The sequence below is a fragment of the Neolamprologus multifasciatus genome, chromosome 16 (genome assembly GCF_963576455.1).
Source record: "Neolamprologus multifasciatus chromosome 16, fNeoMul1.2, whole genome shotgun sequence".
In the NCBI taxonomy this organism is placed as follows: Eukaryota; Metazoa; Chordata; class Actinopteri; order Cichliformes; family Cichlidae; genus Neolamprologus; species Neolamprologus multifasciatus.
This window is the reverse complement of record NC_140454.1, coordinates 16408875-16423054: the sequence shown is the minus strand read 5'-3', so window position 1 is coordinate 16423054 and position 14180 is coordinate 16408875. Positions and strand designations below refer to the sequence as shown.

The 14180-nt window shown below is 37.6% G+C and overlaps 1 protein-coding gene across 1 annotated transcript; it reads right to left on the bottom strand.

Annotated features, from left to right (window-relative positions):
- Nucleotides 1-10591: 10591 nt before the first annotated feature.
- LOC146500556 (uncharacterized) lies at nucleotides 10592-13570 on the bottom strand. Its single transcript, XM_085136051.1, has 2 exons — nucleotides 12522-13570; nucleotides 10592-12426 (listed from the first exon to the last, which is right to left on the bottom strand). The coding sequence occupies exons 1-2, from the start codon at nucleotides 12595-12597 to the stop codon at nucleotides 12101-12103; spliced, it is 402 nt and encodes a 133-aa protein (XP_084992177.1). The 5' UTR covers nucleotides 12598-13570; the 3' UTR covers nucleotides 10592-12100.
- Between the last annotated feature and the right edge of the window lie 610 nt (nucleotides 13571-14180).

Sequence of the window (14180 nt, the reverse complement as noted above, 5' to 3'; positions counted from 1 at the left end):
TCCACAGATGAAATCCAGAAACAGCTGTGAGAATTGGCTCAGAAAAATACACAGAGGTGTATTTTCTCATATGTAGCACACAGCAGGATACAATTAAGTTAATACAAGTTTTCACAACCACTGACAAGGACCTTGTACTTTTGATTATCAGCTTCCAGCAAACTAAATTGGGGAAATGGGAATGGTATTCTGTAATGTACATACATGTTAAATTTAACTTTTAAAATAAAAACAGAAGATTTGCTCCTTCGTAGGGTCTCCCAAGGGAAAATGGTCCTGTGTAAGGGGCCGGACAAAGTGTTTTAGAGATGAGAGAAAGATCAAGGGAACATTTAATCATTGTAGGGGCTCACCATGGAGGCAGGCCTTTTCTCTGCTTCATTATGTATCAGTGGTTATTGGGGGACAACGACACTGCTTCAAACTTACAGGTCAACTATGTACAGACTGTTTTCACAGTGTTTCACACACAGATTTTTCATCCATCTCCTCTGCTCTCCTTCCTTTTTTTGCTCAACGTCACAGGTCCCACCATTCTATTAAGATCAAATTGGGAGTGACTTGCAGCTGTGGCAGCCAGACTCTCCTGACTCCAACCCTGAACCCTCTGCTTCACCTCTCCCCTGCAGTTGAGCCGCAAACCACACCCTGTCACCACACTCTACTTTGTGACTTTTCATGCACAGGGACCATGAAAAATAATGGTTCTTCATATGAAAAGGTGGGGAGTAATAAAGGAGCAGCTTTATTGCTGGTAAAAAACCTCTTACTCAATAAAAATACCAAAAAACAAACAAACCTCTGGACAGAGGAACTGGAATAGAAATACTAAACCGGACCAGGAGACAAAGCACACAGCAGGTTGAGGGTACGATGCGACAGAGAGCACAGGAAAACACAGGGCTTATATACACAGGGGAGTAACAGGAGGGAGACAGCTGGGAGAAATTAGACTAACGAGACAGGGGAGAAGCAAAACTGAACACACTGACAACAGACAGGGGCTATCAAAATAAAACAGGAAACCATCACACTAGGATGCAGACTCGACACAGAGAGGCAGACAGAATATAACACATGAAACTCAAACTATGCAAAACATGAGACACAAAACCCTAAACCAGAATCACTGAAAATAGATTAATAATAATAATAATAATAATAATAATAATAATAATAATAATAATAATAATCAACAAAGCACCAGGGAAACAAAACGATCCAACATTCAAAAAAAGCCAATACACGAGAACTAAAAATACTGGGTCGAAACGAATCAGAACCATGCCACAAACACTACAAACAAAAGCAGAGGAAGATACAATATGTTCTATTTCACCTGCAACCAGTCTAACAATATTTTTTATGTCATGGAAATAACATCACCGTCAGATATTACCTGTAGATGTAGAAATTGCCACCAGAGATCGCTGTTCAGATCGCTCCAAACTGTAGAGCGATTCATCCAGTGTGTGTTTTCTTTTGCACACTTTGTTTCCTGTTCAGTTTTTCTCAGAATTGTTTTCTTGTCAGCTGACAGCTTGAACTGAGCCTCTCAACGTAATGACCACAAAACATCCTCTAAAAAACAGAATGTATTTGGCGCGCTCACAGCAATGCAGAAAAACACAGAGCTAACTTAAACAGGTATTCCAATTATCACGAACCTCCAATTCTGAACATCCGAAGTATTCATCTTAGATACACAAAGGGTTAAGGCCCTTTTTTAAATCACACTTGTTCCAGTTAGTGCTAACCAACGTATCAATATAGTTACATATCGTGTCATAACATATAATCAACTATCACCATCTGCTGGCTTTTTAAAAGCATTACATGTGGTTCCACTATGTCAGGGGTATCAAACTCAAATACACAGTTGGCCAAAATTCGAAACTGGAACAAAGTTGCAGGCTAACATTAATATTTATTGAAAAAAAAATCTTCCTCCAGATATGAGAATGAATCTTCTTTTTATGGACTCAAACAAGTTTTTCTGAAAAACTGAATATGGAACAAGCAAAGCTTAATACTAAACAATATATATATTAGCTGTATAATACCAGTAGGCCAGCTCTAATAGAAATTTGGTGTGGCTTCACGGGCCAAATGTAATTAGGCTGCGGGCCAAATTTGGCCCACGGGCCAGAGTTTGACACCTATGCACTATGTGTTCTACATTTATGCATTTAGCTTTGTTAAAAAAAACAACTTGCTAATCAAATCTTGTTTGGCATTATGCATGTTAATATGCATGTTGGTTAAACTCATTTTAAACTATACTTTTCTAAAAAAAAGCACAGGCAACACTGCTATCGCTGCTATCCTCAGATCTTACTTTGGTTCAAGAGATTGTTTTATTTTTTTATTAATATGGTGCAAGTCAACATCAACAAGTCTCTTCTGGACACAGCTCTGTACTTAAATATGCCAATCTCTAGAGATTGTTTTTCCTGCACCAGTCCTCTTAGTGTTCCACCTCCTTCCTGTAGCCAGTCTCATCCTTGTTTGTGATGCAACCAACAACAGCTGTGTTGTCCGCAAACTTTACAATATGACAGCCTGGATGGATGGGTGAGCAGTCATATGTAAGCAGCGTGAACAGGAGGGGAGCCCTGAGGGGAGCCAGTGCTGAGGACTATGGAATAAACCAGCTAAGAAACTAAAAACTAATTGTCACTGATAATCTCCACTGAAAAGATTAAAAGGTTTAAAATCATTTTTCTTAATTCTGAAAACAACCACGTGTTGTTCTCTCAAAGCTCCAAGTGGATTCTGTTCAGTTCATCCATTATTTCCATAACATGGATATTTATTCACTTCACCAGATAGGTTGTATTTTGGTAGCATTTGTGTATGTCATTCTGTCTGTAATCACGATAACTTAAAATGTGTTGAATTAATTTGATAAAACTTGTATTAGTGTAAAGTTGGGTCATGTTAAAAATGCCATTAAATTTTCTCTTACATCCAGCAAGGCCATCAAGTCCACTTAATGTTTTGTTTTTCACAAAGAGACAAAAAGCCCTATTACTTTGATGATTTCTTGTGGTATGCATTGTGAACATATAGAAAGCTGTCATGTTTCGGCAGTGTACAGGCAGGAGAAGGACCCAAACGCAAAACTCACGACAATGAAATTAAACTCAAAAAAGCTGCTTTATTGCAGAATGGACCGAAAAATATAACAAAACTAAACTGGGGCATGGATAACCTGACACACAGGGAAACACAGCCATGAGGGAGACTACGACACTGACAAAGAGAAACACAGGGCTTAAATACACAGAGGGATAACGAGGGAATGAGACACAGAAGGAGAACACAGCTGGGAGTAATCAGGCTGGACGAGACAAGGGAAGCAAAACTAGAAACACTCACATGAGACGTGGACCTTCAAAGTAAAACAGGAAACACACTGACTGAACCCAAAACATGTAAACTTAACAGCAACTGAGACAGAACATAGGAAGCTGAAACATGGGACAGAAAGGCAAAGTAGACACAACATGAACATAACGACGCCCACAGGGAAAGAGCAAAACAGACCACCAAAGCACAGGACCTCTTTCAAAATAAAATAGGAAACAATGAAACACTGACTACATAACTTGACAACATAAGAAACAGACATGAAACACATGAAGAATAAAGGAGACTTAACACAAGGGTTGAAAACACAAGGGGAATATAATAAGCAAATGAACATAGAAATCTAATGAGCTTAAACCTAAACTAAAAACATCAAAATGAACTAAAACTCAAAACGCTGGGTCATAAGACCCAGGATCGTGACAGAAAGCACCTCTTTCCTGGAAACACTGATCTAAAGGTGAAAGTGATAAAAATGTTTGAGGTTTTTTAAACCATGTTCATTGTTGCCATTGTCTGTACTGAAAAAAATACTGACATATCATCAAAGATATATGGGGATTGTAAATATAGTGTATTATTTTATTATGACTTTGTTATGTACCTTTCAGTAACCGTTATAGCCGTTTAAATACATTAATATACAATGTTCCTGAATAAGTTTTCACTGCACTGAAAACGGTGGCACGGTGGTTAGCACTGTTGCCGCACAGCAAGAAGGTCCTGAGTTCAATTCCAACATCAGGCTGGGGTCTTTCTGTGTGGAGTTTGCATGTTCTTCCCGTGTTTGCGTGGGTTCTCTCCGGGTACTCCGGCTTCCTCCCACCGTCCAAAGACAGTCTTGTGGGGATAGGTTAATTGGATAATCCAAATTGCCATTAGGTGTGAATGTGCGAGTGAATGTGAGTGTGAATGGTTGTCTGTCCCTGTGTGTTGGCCCTGCGACAGACTGGCGACCTGTCCAGGGTGTACCCCGCCTCTCGCCCTATGACAGCTGGGATAGGCTCCAGCGCCCCCCGCGACCCTGAAAAGGAGAAGCGGAAGCGAATGGATGGATGGATGGATGGATGGATGCACTGAAAACTTTTTAAAAATGCTCCTTCTGTCTCTGAAACAGCATGTTCATGTCCTTTCTCTAGTCCTTGAATCCAACATTTCTTTGCAACAGTAGCCCTGCTGTCCTCTTTCTGATGGGGTTCCCCTGCAGTTTCAGCTTTCAAGTTGAAAAACGTCCATGTCTCTGTGTAACTGGAAGACTGATCAGCTCAGTAGTGACCATAGATTAAATTCAGCCTCTCCATATACTGACCGCTCTGTTTGTCGTTTTTACAGTGAGCAGCGCCACCCTGTGGTTGAGAGAACGCTGCCTATGAAGACCAAAAAGGATCAAATGAATTGGTGGTGAAACTAGGAAAGAAAATAAGGCAGAGACATGTGAGAGTGTTAAATATGACAAAGATCTCCTGACCTGGTCTCCTGAATTAGGTGGAAACTGATCCTGGACTGGATCCTGATTCAATGTCCTCATCATCATTTTTCTGCAGAGTAAAAACAGTTACCAATAATGATACCCCACATCTTAGTTATATCCACCTGTTTCGGGTCCATTATCACATGAGAGTTGGGTGGTAAATTGTAACAAACTCTAAATCTTATCGTGACCACAGGAAATGCAAAATGTCCATCACTGTGAGAAAACCCAGACAATGAAAGCAGTCACTATTTGTAGCTATATTTTTTTTAACATGTTTGATAATGAACTGAATTATATATTGAATTGTTTATATATTAAAACATAATTTGGAAACAACACGAACTGAAAATTCATACCAATAGAAATATAGAATATAGAATGAAAACTGTCCTTGGAAGCCTTTCTTTTTTATATTGTAACACTTTGTAATACAGCTCACTTTGATATATATAAGTACAATACTGTAACTATATACTGTTACACTCTTGTGCTTGCTAACGCGCTGTAACTTACCACAAGTTAAACATAAAAATACCAGGCCATACCTGGTAAATGTTTGTGTTTAGTTACACCTATGATCCAGTTATCCTCGAGTTATGAATTCAGCATTACAATTTTGTTGTCCTTCTTATTGCTCGATCCTGTGTTGTTTCCTGTGTTGTTGTTGGATTGGTTACCTGTGTACCATATATATATATATCTCCAAAAGCTTTTAGGTTTAAGTGTGATGAGCCTCTGCAGACTGGGCTCTGAGAAAATAATTAGCTGGGATAATTTCTAGTTAAAAAAAAAAAAGGGAACATAGAGGTAGCGGTTGGATAGAAAATGGCCCTTGACTCAACTTTGACTCTAACCACAAACACGTCTTCACTACTGACATTTCCTCTTTTCATCCTCTACTGCATAGAAAAATAGGCCAAGCTAAAGCACACAGGGCTGATTCACCTCTTTTAATTTAGATTAGATTTGTGGTGTTTGCAGAAATAGTGAACACACAAAAATTCACAACACGCCGCATTTAGATGTTTCAAATCCTCAACATGTACGTAAAATTAACTGCTCGGTCAACTAAAAAATAATCATTGGTAATTTGAAATGAACTAACTCTTTCAATGCAGGCATACACAATAAAATTGTTGTTTAATAATTAAATCCGTCTTACAAGCACTTCTGCAACAGTTCTGCATCAGCATAAAAAAGAGCAACATTCATGCATGCATCATGAAGTTATAAAAGTTGTACTCACCTGTAGAGGAAGACAGCTAGTGTGATACCACTGTCAGAAGATTTTTATTATTAAGACATTTTATTATTCATTATTGCTGATATACTAAAGCTAAAAGTGTTCATATTTCTGTCTGCACTCAACCAGCTGAACAACTAACTGTCTGCACCTTGCATTTATAGGAAATTGCTTACTGTTAGACTATCTGACAGAAACAGGAAATCGCCGTTTAAGAATAGATGTCGCCTGCGCACCGTTATTCTGAGAACAGAGCATTCTAAGAAGTCAGCGCAGCTTGCTTGACTAGATAAGAATGTTACTTCCTCTTCTGTATGCTTCATGCTGTGTATAAATAAAGGCAGAGAGCTGCTGCAGGGGTGTGTGAGTCTCCGTTGAGCTCTCACCCGTGCACGTTGAACTGTTACAAGTGTCTGAGTGTTATTTCATCATACCTGATTGCTTAATAGAAGGAATCCAATTGCAGGTGGGAGTATGTATAGAAAATATTGTGATGAAATTGATTCTGTATAAAATCAGCAGAGAATTAATTTAAATGGCTTATTTAACCTTTACTAGAAGTGATTCATCTGCCTTTTTCGCTACCCACCTTTGGGACTATCAGACAAAGTTAAATTCCATGTAAGGATGTTTACACCACATTTGCCTGCTATGCTACATTTATAAATTCCTTCATCTTTGGGCTGAGCACTAAAAATAATTAGCTTTGTAGGGAGCTCATGATTTATTTTCAGTCTATGCAATGAGAAATTTGAATAGGTGCGATTCAGCTCAATGGAATATTGAAAAAAAGATCTGCTGTGGATCCAGGAGATTTGTGTTGCATTTGTCTTGGATATGTTGCATGTCAGCGTCACTGAGTCTCCTCTGGACACCATCATAGCTCTGTTTTCGTCTTGAAGCATTACTGAAGTTTAGAGGGAAAAAATATCTTAATATAAAATGTGGATAGCTCTAACAGTGTATGAAGTTTAATGGAGACAATCTGTCAATATAAATATATATCGGTATCTAATCTAGAAAAAAAATGATCTTAAACACAAATGTAGTCTTTACCTGCAGAGACATGCCACATCACTAATAGCTCGATGAAGAGCAGTGCTGCTTGGTTTAGCTTGAACATCATGATTATCAGACAGAGAGAGAAACAGACCTGAACTTTCTGTCAGCTTTATTTGTGTCTGAGGAAGAGCCAAAAAAAGCAAGTGGCAAGTTGCTTTATTTCTGAATTCTGAACTAATGTATGTGAATGTGTCACCATTTGTTGAAACAATAATTTACATGGATGTAATGTATGAAATTAATCAGTTTAACAACAAATTGTCAAAATCCAAACACAATTCAAGAAACTAAACTGTTATATTGCAAATCACTGGTAGCACCACTTGTGGCAGTTCAAATCCCTCACAGTCTGTGGGTCCATTTTCTAGTCACAGGAATGAAAAGGATGTGGTGGAAAGTTTCATCATGGAGCTGACAAATCTGCAGATACTTTTTGACACTTTCACATCAGTTTGAACCAAAATCACTGAGGAATGTCTCCAGAACCTAATTGAATCTTTGCCACCAGAAGTTTAATTTAATTTTGTTTCACACATGGAACAACAGTAATTCATTTCCTATACACAAACCTTCCTTTCAATTAAACTAACAAAATTAAGAAAAGGGCGTCAAATCCTGTACTCAGCTCACTGAGAAATTAAATGCTATTATTCCAATGTAAAAGATGAAGAACCAACTCAGAACCAAAAACAAGACTAAATTCACCAAGTAGTACAAAACTAAGAAACATCATGAATATTAAGCAAACCATGAATCTCAAAATATTCAAATAACTACGTTAGAAAGTCCCAAAATGTCGAGAGCTGTCAGATCAGACCCAGGAGGACCATCACAAATTTATTGAAAAGACTGAACAAGATTGTTTATGGTTGGTTGATTTTGATAACAGTTTTCATTGTTGTACTTAAATTTGTAAACCTTGTTCTTAAACTGGATGTTTAGAGATTTTTCTGTTCCTCCCTTACACATCTATGATGTGGGGGAGGCAATAAGTTATAGTGTTTAACAGCAGGCACATTTCATCTAAAGGTTTTGGTTCCTTATCTGGTAAAGGATGTTCACTCCCAGCCATTTAGGGGCTCGCCTATGCTTGTATATTCTGAAACATTAAAGTTAAGCCATATACGGTGAGGAGAGATGACCTTTGGATAACTAGGAAATGTGATTAAACAGTTGTAAGCATACATTGTGTGGGAGGAAGTCACATATACAGAGGCACATACACACATGCACTCACGTGCGCATACACACACACACGTGCTCGCACATGCATTTACATGTGCTTTTATGGCACGATAAATGGGTTTTACATTGTGTAACCAGTTTAAACCAGTATGACTGTGTTTGTGTAACCCACGGTGGTCAATAAAAGAGCCTGCAAGGGGAGTCAGTTTGAAGTCGGCTGAACATCGGACTTCCCTTTCTAGCAAGTGAGAACCGTACGGAGTGTCTTGCTTTTGTTCACAATGACAAACCTCCGAGAATGACGCAAACGAGGTCTGACATTAGACCTAACAATCTGTCAGTTAGCTGTTAAAATATCAGTTTGAATGAAATGTCTTCAGAGTGTCCGTTAAATTTCACATTGGTATAATGAACACTTATCTATGCTAAACAAACTTCCAAAAATCACGTCTTTCACCTTTATTTTTTGAGTAAAAAACCAAAAAAAAACAAAAAACCTAAAAACTCAGCAGCCACATTCATAACCAAAAGTAGTTAAGTTCAATTCAAAGGTCTAAAAAGCACGACACAAACAGTTGGTTAGAAAGGAGAAATATGAACTTTTATTTTTAGGTTGAACAATAATGATCTTGAAACAAGACAGGAAACAGAGAGAATCCACAGTACAGGCAAATCCTTTTTCTTTTTTTCTGTCCTGTTTGGTTATATAATATGGTATATAATATGTATAATAATTATAATATGTTTAATGCATTTTTTAATGTTTTACATTATCATTTGGAAAAAGACAACAAAACAGGAAACTGCTTCAGGCTACAAACAGTCAAATAGCGTCTGGTGACCGGGCCTTAGTCCATGGGGCCCCACCGGGCACAGCCCGAAAAAGGGGCTTGGGCTCATCTTCCTGCAGACCCACTGCCCACAGGGGGTGTGGGGCAGTGGCTAGAAGGGGAGGTCCTGGTGGATGGGACCTATCAAGACTGGCAATTGGGAATAAACAGTTTTTGTTTTTAATCACTCAAAAGACATCTCAGCAGTGTTTCTTTGACATCCCCTTTCACTTCAAGGTGGGAATTGTGACACTGTGGCCATCTCCCAAGATGGTCACATGGACTGAGTCTCTCAGTGTGCTGCCTGTCCTGTACACTGCAAAACTTTGAGGTTGTGGAGGGACCACCTATGGATCAAAAGTGTAAATAAACTTAATTCTTACGAGAAAAACATGAAATAGCAAGCATGAGGGTAGGTAAGAGAAGATATGAGTTGAAACACTTTGTGTGAAAAAAATAAATAAATAAAGTTCCTCTAACCTTTCCTTCCAGCTGAGCATGATACTGGACAAAGCTCAAGGTCCTGATCTCATGCAAGCCATTTTTCAGGGTCCTGGTGCAGCATCTAATGAAAAATAACACAGAATGTTATTTTTGTTTCATTTTTATATATGGGTTTAGAAATGATTAAGAATTTGCTGATAGTAAAAATAATCATTATTTTTCTATAGATATTTTGTTTTTGTTTTTTGACAAAGTAGAGGTAAAGATTTTGGTGAAATGAATGAAAACATATTTTGAGTTCATGAAAAATGAATGTAACATTCAGTTTTGTGTTACATTCTATAAATAATTCAACTTATTTAACACAGTGAAATTCTGAAAGATACTGCTCAGGCTCACCATTAAAACTACCTGCCCAATAGTGTTAAGCTCCTCCCCTTGTGTCACTAAAACATCTTTGACTGGAACAATTGAGTTTGTTCTGAAACCTCAGACTTCTGTCTGATGGAGATCTGGAGGATCTTGTGAGGTTTGCTGCTACATTAATATCTTAGGTTCTTTCTTGTATTCTAAATATTTTCTTTATAGGTATCTGTGACTCAGGATATAGGATTGGTGCTATTTAATCACAAAGTTGGTTATCTGAACCTCCAGTCCAATCCAATCCAATTTTATTTATAAAGCACTTTAAAATACCCAGCACAGGACCAAAGTGCTGTACAGAAAATATGTAAAAAACAATAGAATAACAGAAAACAGCAAAAATAAATAAACAAAAGACATAATACATAAAAAAAACAGCCCTATATTAAAAACAAGATAAAACAGCATAGAACCAACTAAAAATAAAACCAACATCTCACACGGGGTCAAAGGAAAAGGGAAAGAGGTGGGTTTTCAGGAGTGATTTAAAAACATTTAGGGAAAAAGCCTGTTTAATCTCTAAAGGCAGAAGTTTACGCTCAGTCCTGGGTACATTCAGAAGCAGCTGATCAGCTGACCTGAGAGAGCGGGTGGGTGTATAAGGCTGCAGCAGCTCAGACAGATATGATGGGGCTAGGCCATTGAGGGCTTTAAAAGCAAATAAAAGAATTTAAAAATGAATCCTAAAAGAAATGGACAGCCAGTCAAGTGAAGCTAAAATATGGGTGCCAGTTAAAAGAGGAGCTGCGGTATTTTGCACCCTCTGTAGATGAGTAATGTATGATGCACTGATCCCTATATAAAGTGCATTACAGTAATCCAGCCGAGTGCAAACAACTGTCGTGTGCTGCCGTGAAAGAATTGGCTTTATTTTAGCCAGCTGCCTGAGCTGAAAGAAGCTTGATTTTGCCTTAATCCGACTGTCAAGCTTCAGTTCAGAGTCCACTTTGACCCCCAGGTTTGTGACAGTTGGCTTAACATACTGGGCCAAGGTATCTAAATACTCATTTGGGGTCTCAGTGGGGCTACCACTCAGTTGTTTGTAGCAAAATCTACATGAAGCACGATGACCCTACACACAGTGAACGCAGACTCTTTGAGAGTAACAAAGGTATTTTTCTAGTTGCAGAATGGAAACATGCACGCCGGAGAAGGTTTACCACAAAAAAAGAAAAAAAAAGAAAAAGTCCCCAGTATCAGTGTTAGCTTTGACTCTGACCACCTTTAACCGCTTCTTCACGACTCTTATTTCCTCTTTTTACTCTCATCTGTATAGAAAAATAGGCCAACATAAAGAACAGAAGCTGATTTAAGCCTTTACAGACGTACTGAACAAAAAACTAAACTTGAAAAATAAAACCTATTTCAGCTCAAACTTGATAATTCTGGTGTTCTCCTACTTAAAACAATAAAGCATCTTCATATGAAATAAAAAGGTTGGGTTGAGTAATAAAAGAAACTACTGACAGACACTGTCGATGGATGCAGTTTCAGTATTTTGCTCCATCACAGTTTACCATGTTTACTGACAGAGCTGGATACAATGAGAGATTTTTCACCTGCATTCTTTGTCTGGTATTAACATTCACCCTGCGTCAGTGATTTTGTTATTTAACTGAACTGAACTCAAGAGGTCCAGGTTGGTTTTATGAATCTAAATGCATTTTATTTTTTGATTGTATTGTGTACTTGGAATTTTCATTTATCATAATTTGCTTTGAAACCATCATAGAAATATGACAATTTTAATTTTAGACGAATTACTACCCTATAATATTAGCCATATAAATTTATTTCCATTTCACTTTGTCTTTTTCTTATTTCGTGCAGCCAAAGAAAGAAGAAGAACACAAAATAATCACATTCATGCATTCATTATGAAGATAAAAAGGTTTTACTCACCTGTAGAGAAACACAGCTAGTGTGATGCAACACAGAAGGAATCCAATTGCAGGTGGGAATATGTATAGAAAATACTTTGATGAAGTGTCTGTATTAAATCAGCAGTGAATTAATTTAAAATGCTTGGTTGACCTTTGCTAGAATTGACTGGATCTGCTTTTTGTCCTACCTACCTTTGGGGTTCTCAGACACAGTTAAACTCCATGTAATGCTGTGTAGGCCACATCTGTCTGTTATGTTACACATATAAAGTCCTTCATCTTCAGGTTGAGCACTAAAAATAATGAGCTTTGTAGGAAACTCATGATTTATTTTCAGTCTATGAAATGAGAAATTTGAATAGGTGCGATTCAATGCAATGGAAAATTTAAAAACAGATCTGTTTTTGGTCCAGGTGATCAGTGTTGCATTTGTCTTGAATATGTTGCAAGTCAGCGTCACTGAGTCTCCTCTGGACACCAGCACAGCTCTGTGGTCGTCTTTAACGATCTCTATAGTTTAAAGGAGACAATCATTCAATATAAAATTATATCTGCACTTCATCTGGAAAAAAAAAGTGAATTTTAAACACAAATGTGCTCTTTACCTGCAAAGACATCCCACATCACTAACAGCTGAACGAGGAGCAGTGCTGCTCGATTTAGTTCGAGCATCATGTTCATCAGACAGAAAAACAGACCTGAACTTCACCGTCAGCTTTATGTGTATCTGAGGAGGAGCCGCAAAAAAAAGAGGAAGTGGTTTGTTGCACTTAAACTCAACACAAATATGTGATTCACCTTTTTTGAGAAAATACTTGGAAAAACACATGTTACATGGGAGTAATTTATACAATATTTCAGATTCACAACAAACTGTCACAGTTCGAACATGGAAAGTGAAGTGGGAATATAATTATATGACAAATAATTGTCTCCTATAATTTAGTCTCTCGTGTGACTCACTTGTGTAGAGAGGCAACTTTGAACTGCAACACTACATCACCACCTCTGAAAATGACACCCAAATACTGTGGTGTGCTTTTACATTGTAAAGTTGTACTGGTTGGTTTAATGAAGTAAAAACTGTGTATTTAGGAAATGAATTTCAGAAAGTTGAAGATCTCAAAGCAAAATGAAAGGACCCAAAATTTCCCAAAGTTAGATATTATATCACTCACCTCTACCTTACTACTGACATTTCTTCTTTTCAGTGTTTTCTTTGGCTCATTCATTCATTTTAAAAATACAAATAGTTTGGGGTGCTCACTAAATTAATACATTTTATTTTCTAATTGAAGAATTTCTCAAGTTTGAATCTTTTATCAATAAAATGAAAGTTCATTTTACCCATTTTGTCAGCACTCAATCATACATTTTATTTATTAGAATTTTTATTTCATTGTACAGTTGGATTTCTCTTAAATCTTTCACAAAATATTAACTCAATATACTTCACATAAAATGCTTCTCAGATTGTTTATCACATTTGTTTCATCACATTTTTGTGATGTTAAAAACCACTAATAATAAACATCTCGTTCTGTAAATCCCAGGTAGTCATCTTAGACGAACAAAGGTTAAAGGCCACCTTTTAAATCACATTTATCCAGTTATCACTAACCAACTTATCAACTTAATAATATAAATATATATATAAATAAATATATAATATCAACTGTCACAATCTGCTGGCTATTTAAAAACATTACATGTTCCACTTGTTACATATATTCATATATATTCTACATTTATGCATTCAAACGTCGTTTATAAGAAAGAATCTTAGAGATCAAATGTCACATTGATTAACAGTGTATCTCGGTTGGACACAATTTCAAGAATCATCCTTTTCTATAAGCAATCCAATTGTAGGTGGGAGTATGTATAGAAAATACTTTGATGAAATGGTTTCTGTATAAAATTAGAAGCGATGAAGAATAGGTCACTTGTAATGTCGCATGTATAAATGTCCATTCCATCCATCCATTCGCTTCCGCTTATCCTTTTCAGGGGGGCGGGGGGCGCTGGAGCCTATCCCAGCTGTCAAAGGGCGAGAGGCGGGGTACACCCTGGACAGGTCGCCAGTCTGTCGCAGGGCTAACACACAGGGACAGACAACCATTCGCATTCACGTTCACACCTAGTGGCAATTTTGGATTATCCAATTAACCTATCCCCACAAGTTGCATGTCTTTGGATGGTGGGAGGAAGCCAGAGTACCCGGAGGGAACCCACGCAAACTCGGGGAGAACATGCAAACTCCA

What these genes read in the sequence shown, in the direction of transcription:
- LOC146500556 (XM_085136051.1), bottom strand. Translation starts at nt 12,597, where the DNA reads ATGAACATGATGCTCGAACTAAATCGAGCAGCACTGCTCCTCGTTCAG. An exon ending in GATGTGGGATGTCTTTGCAG is followed by an intron (nt 12,427 to 12,521) that starts GTAAAGAGCACA and finishes TTTAAACTATAG; the next exon opens with AGATCGTTAAAGACGACCAC.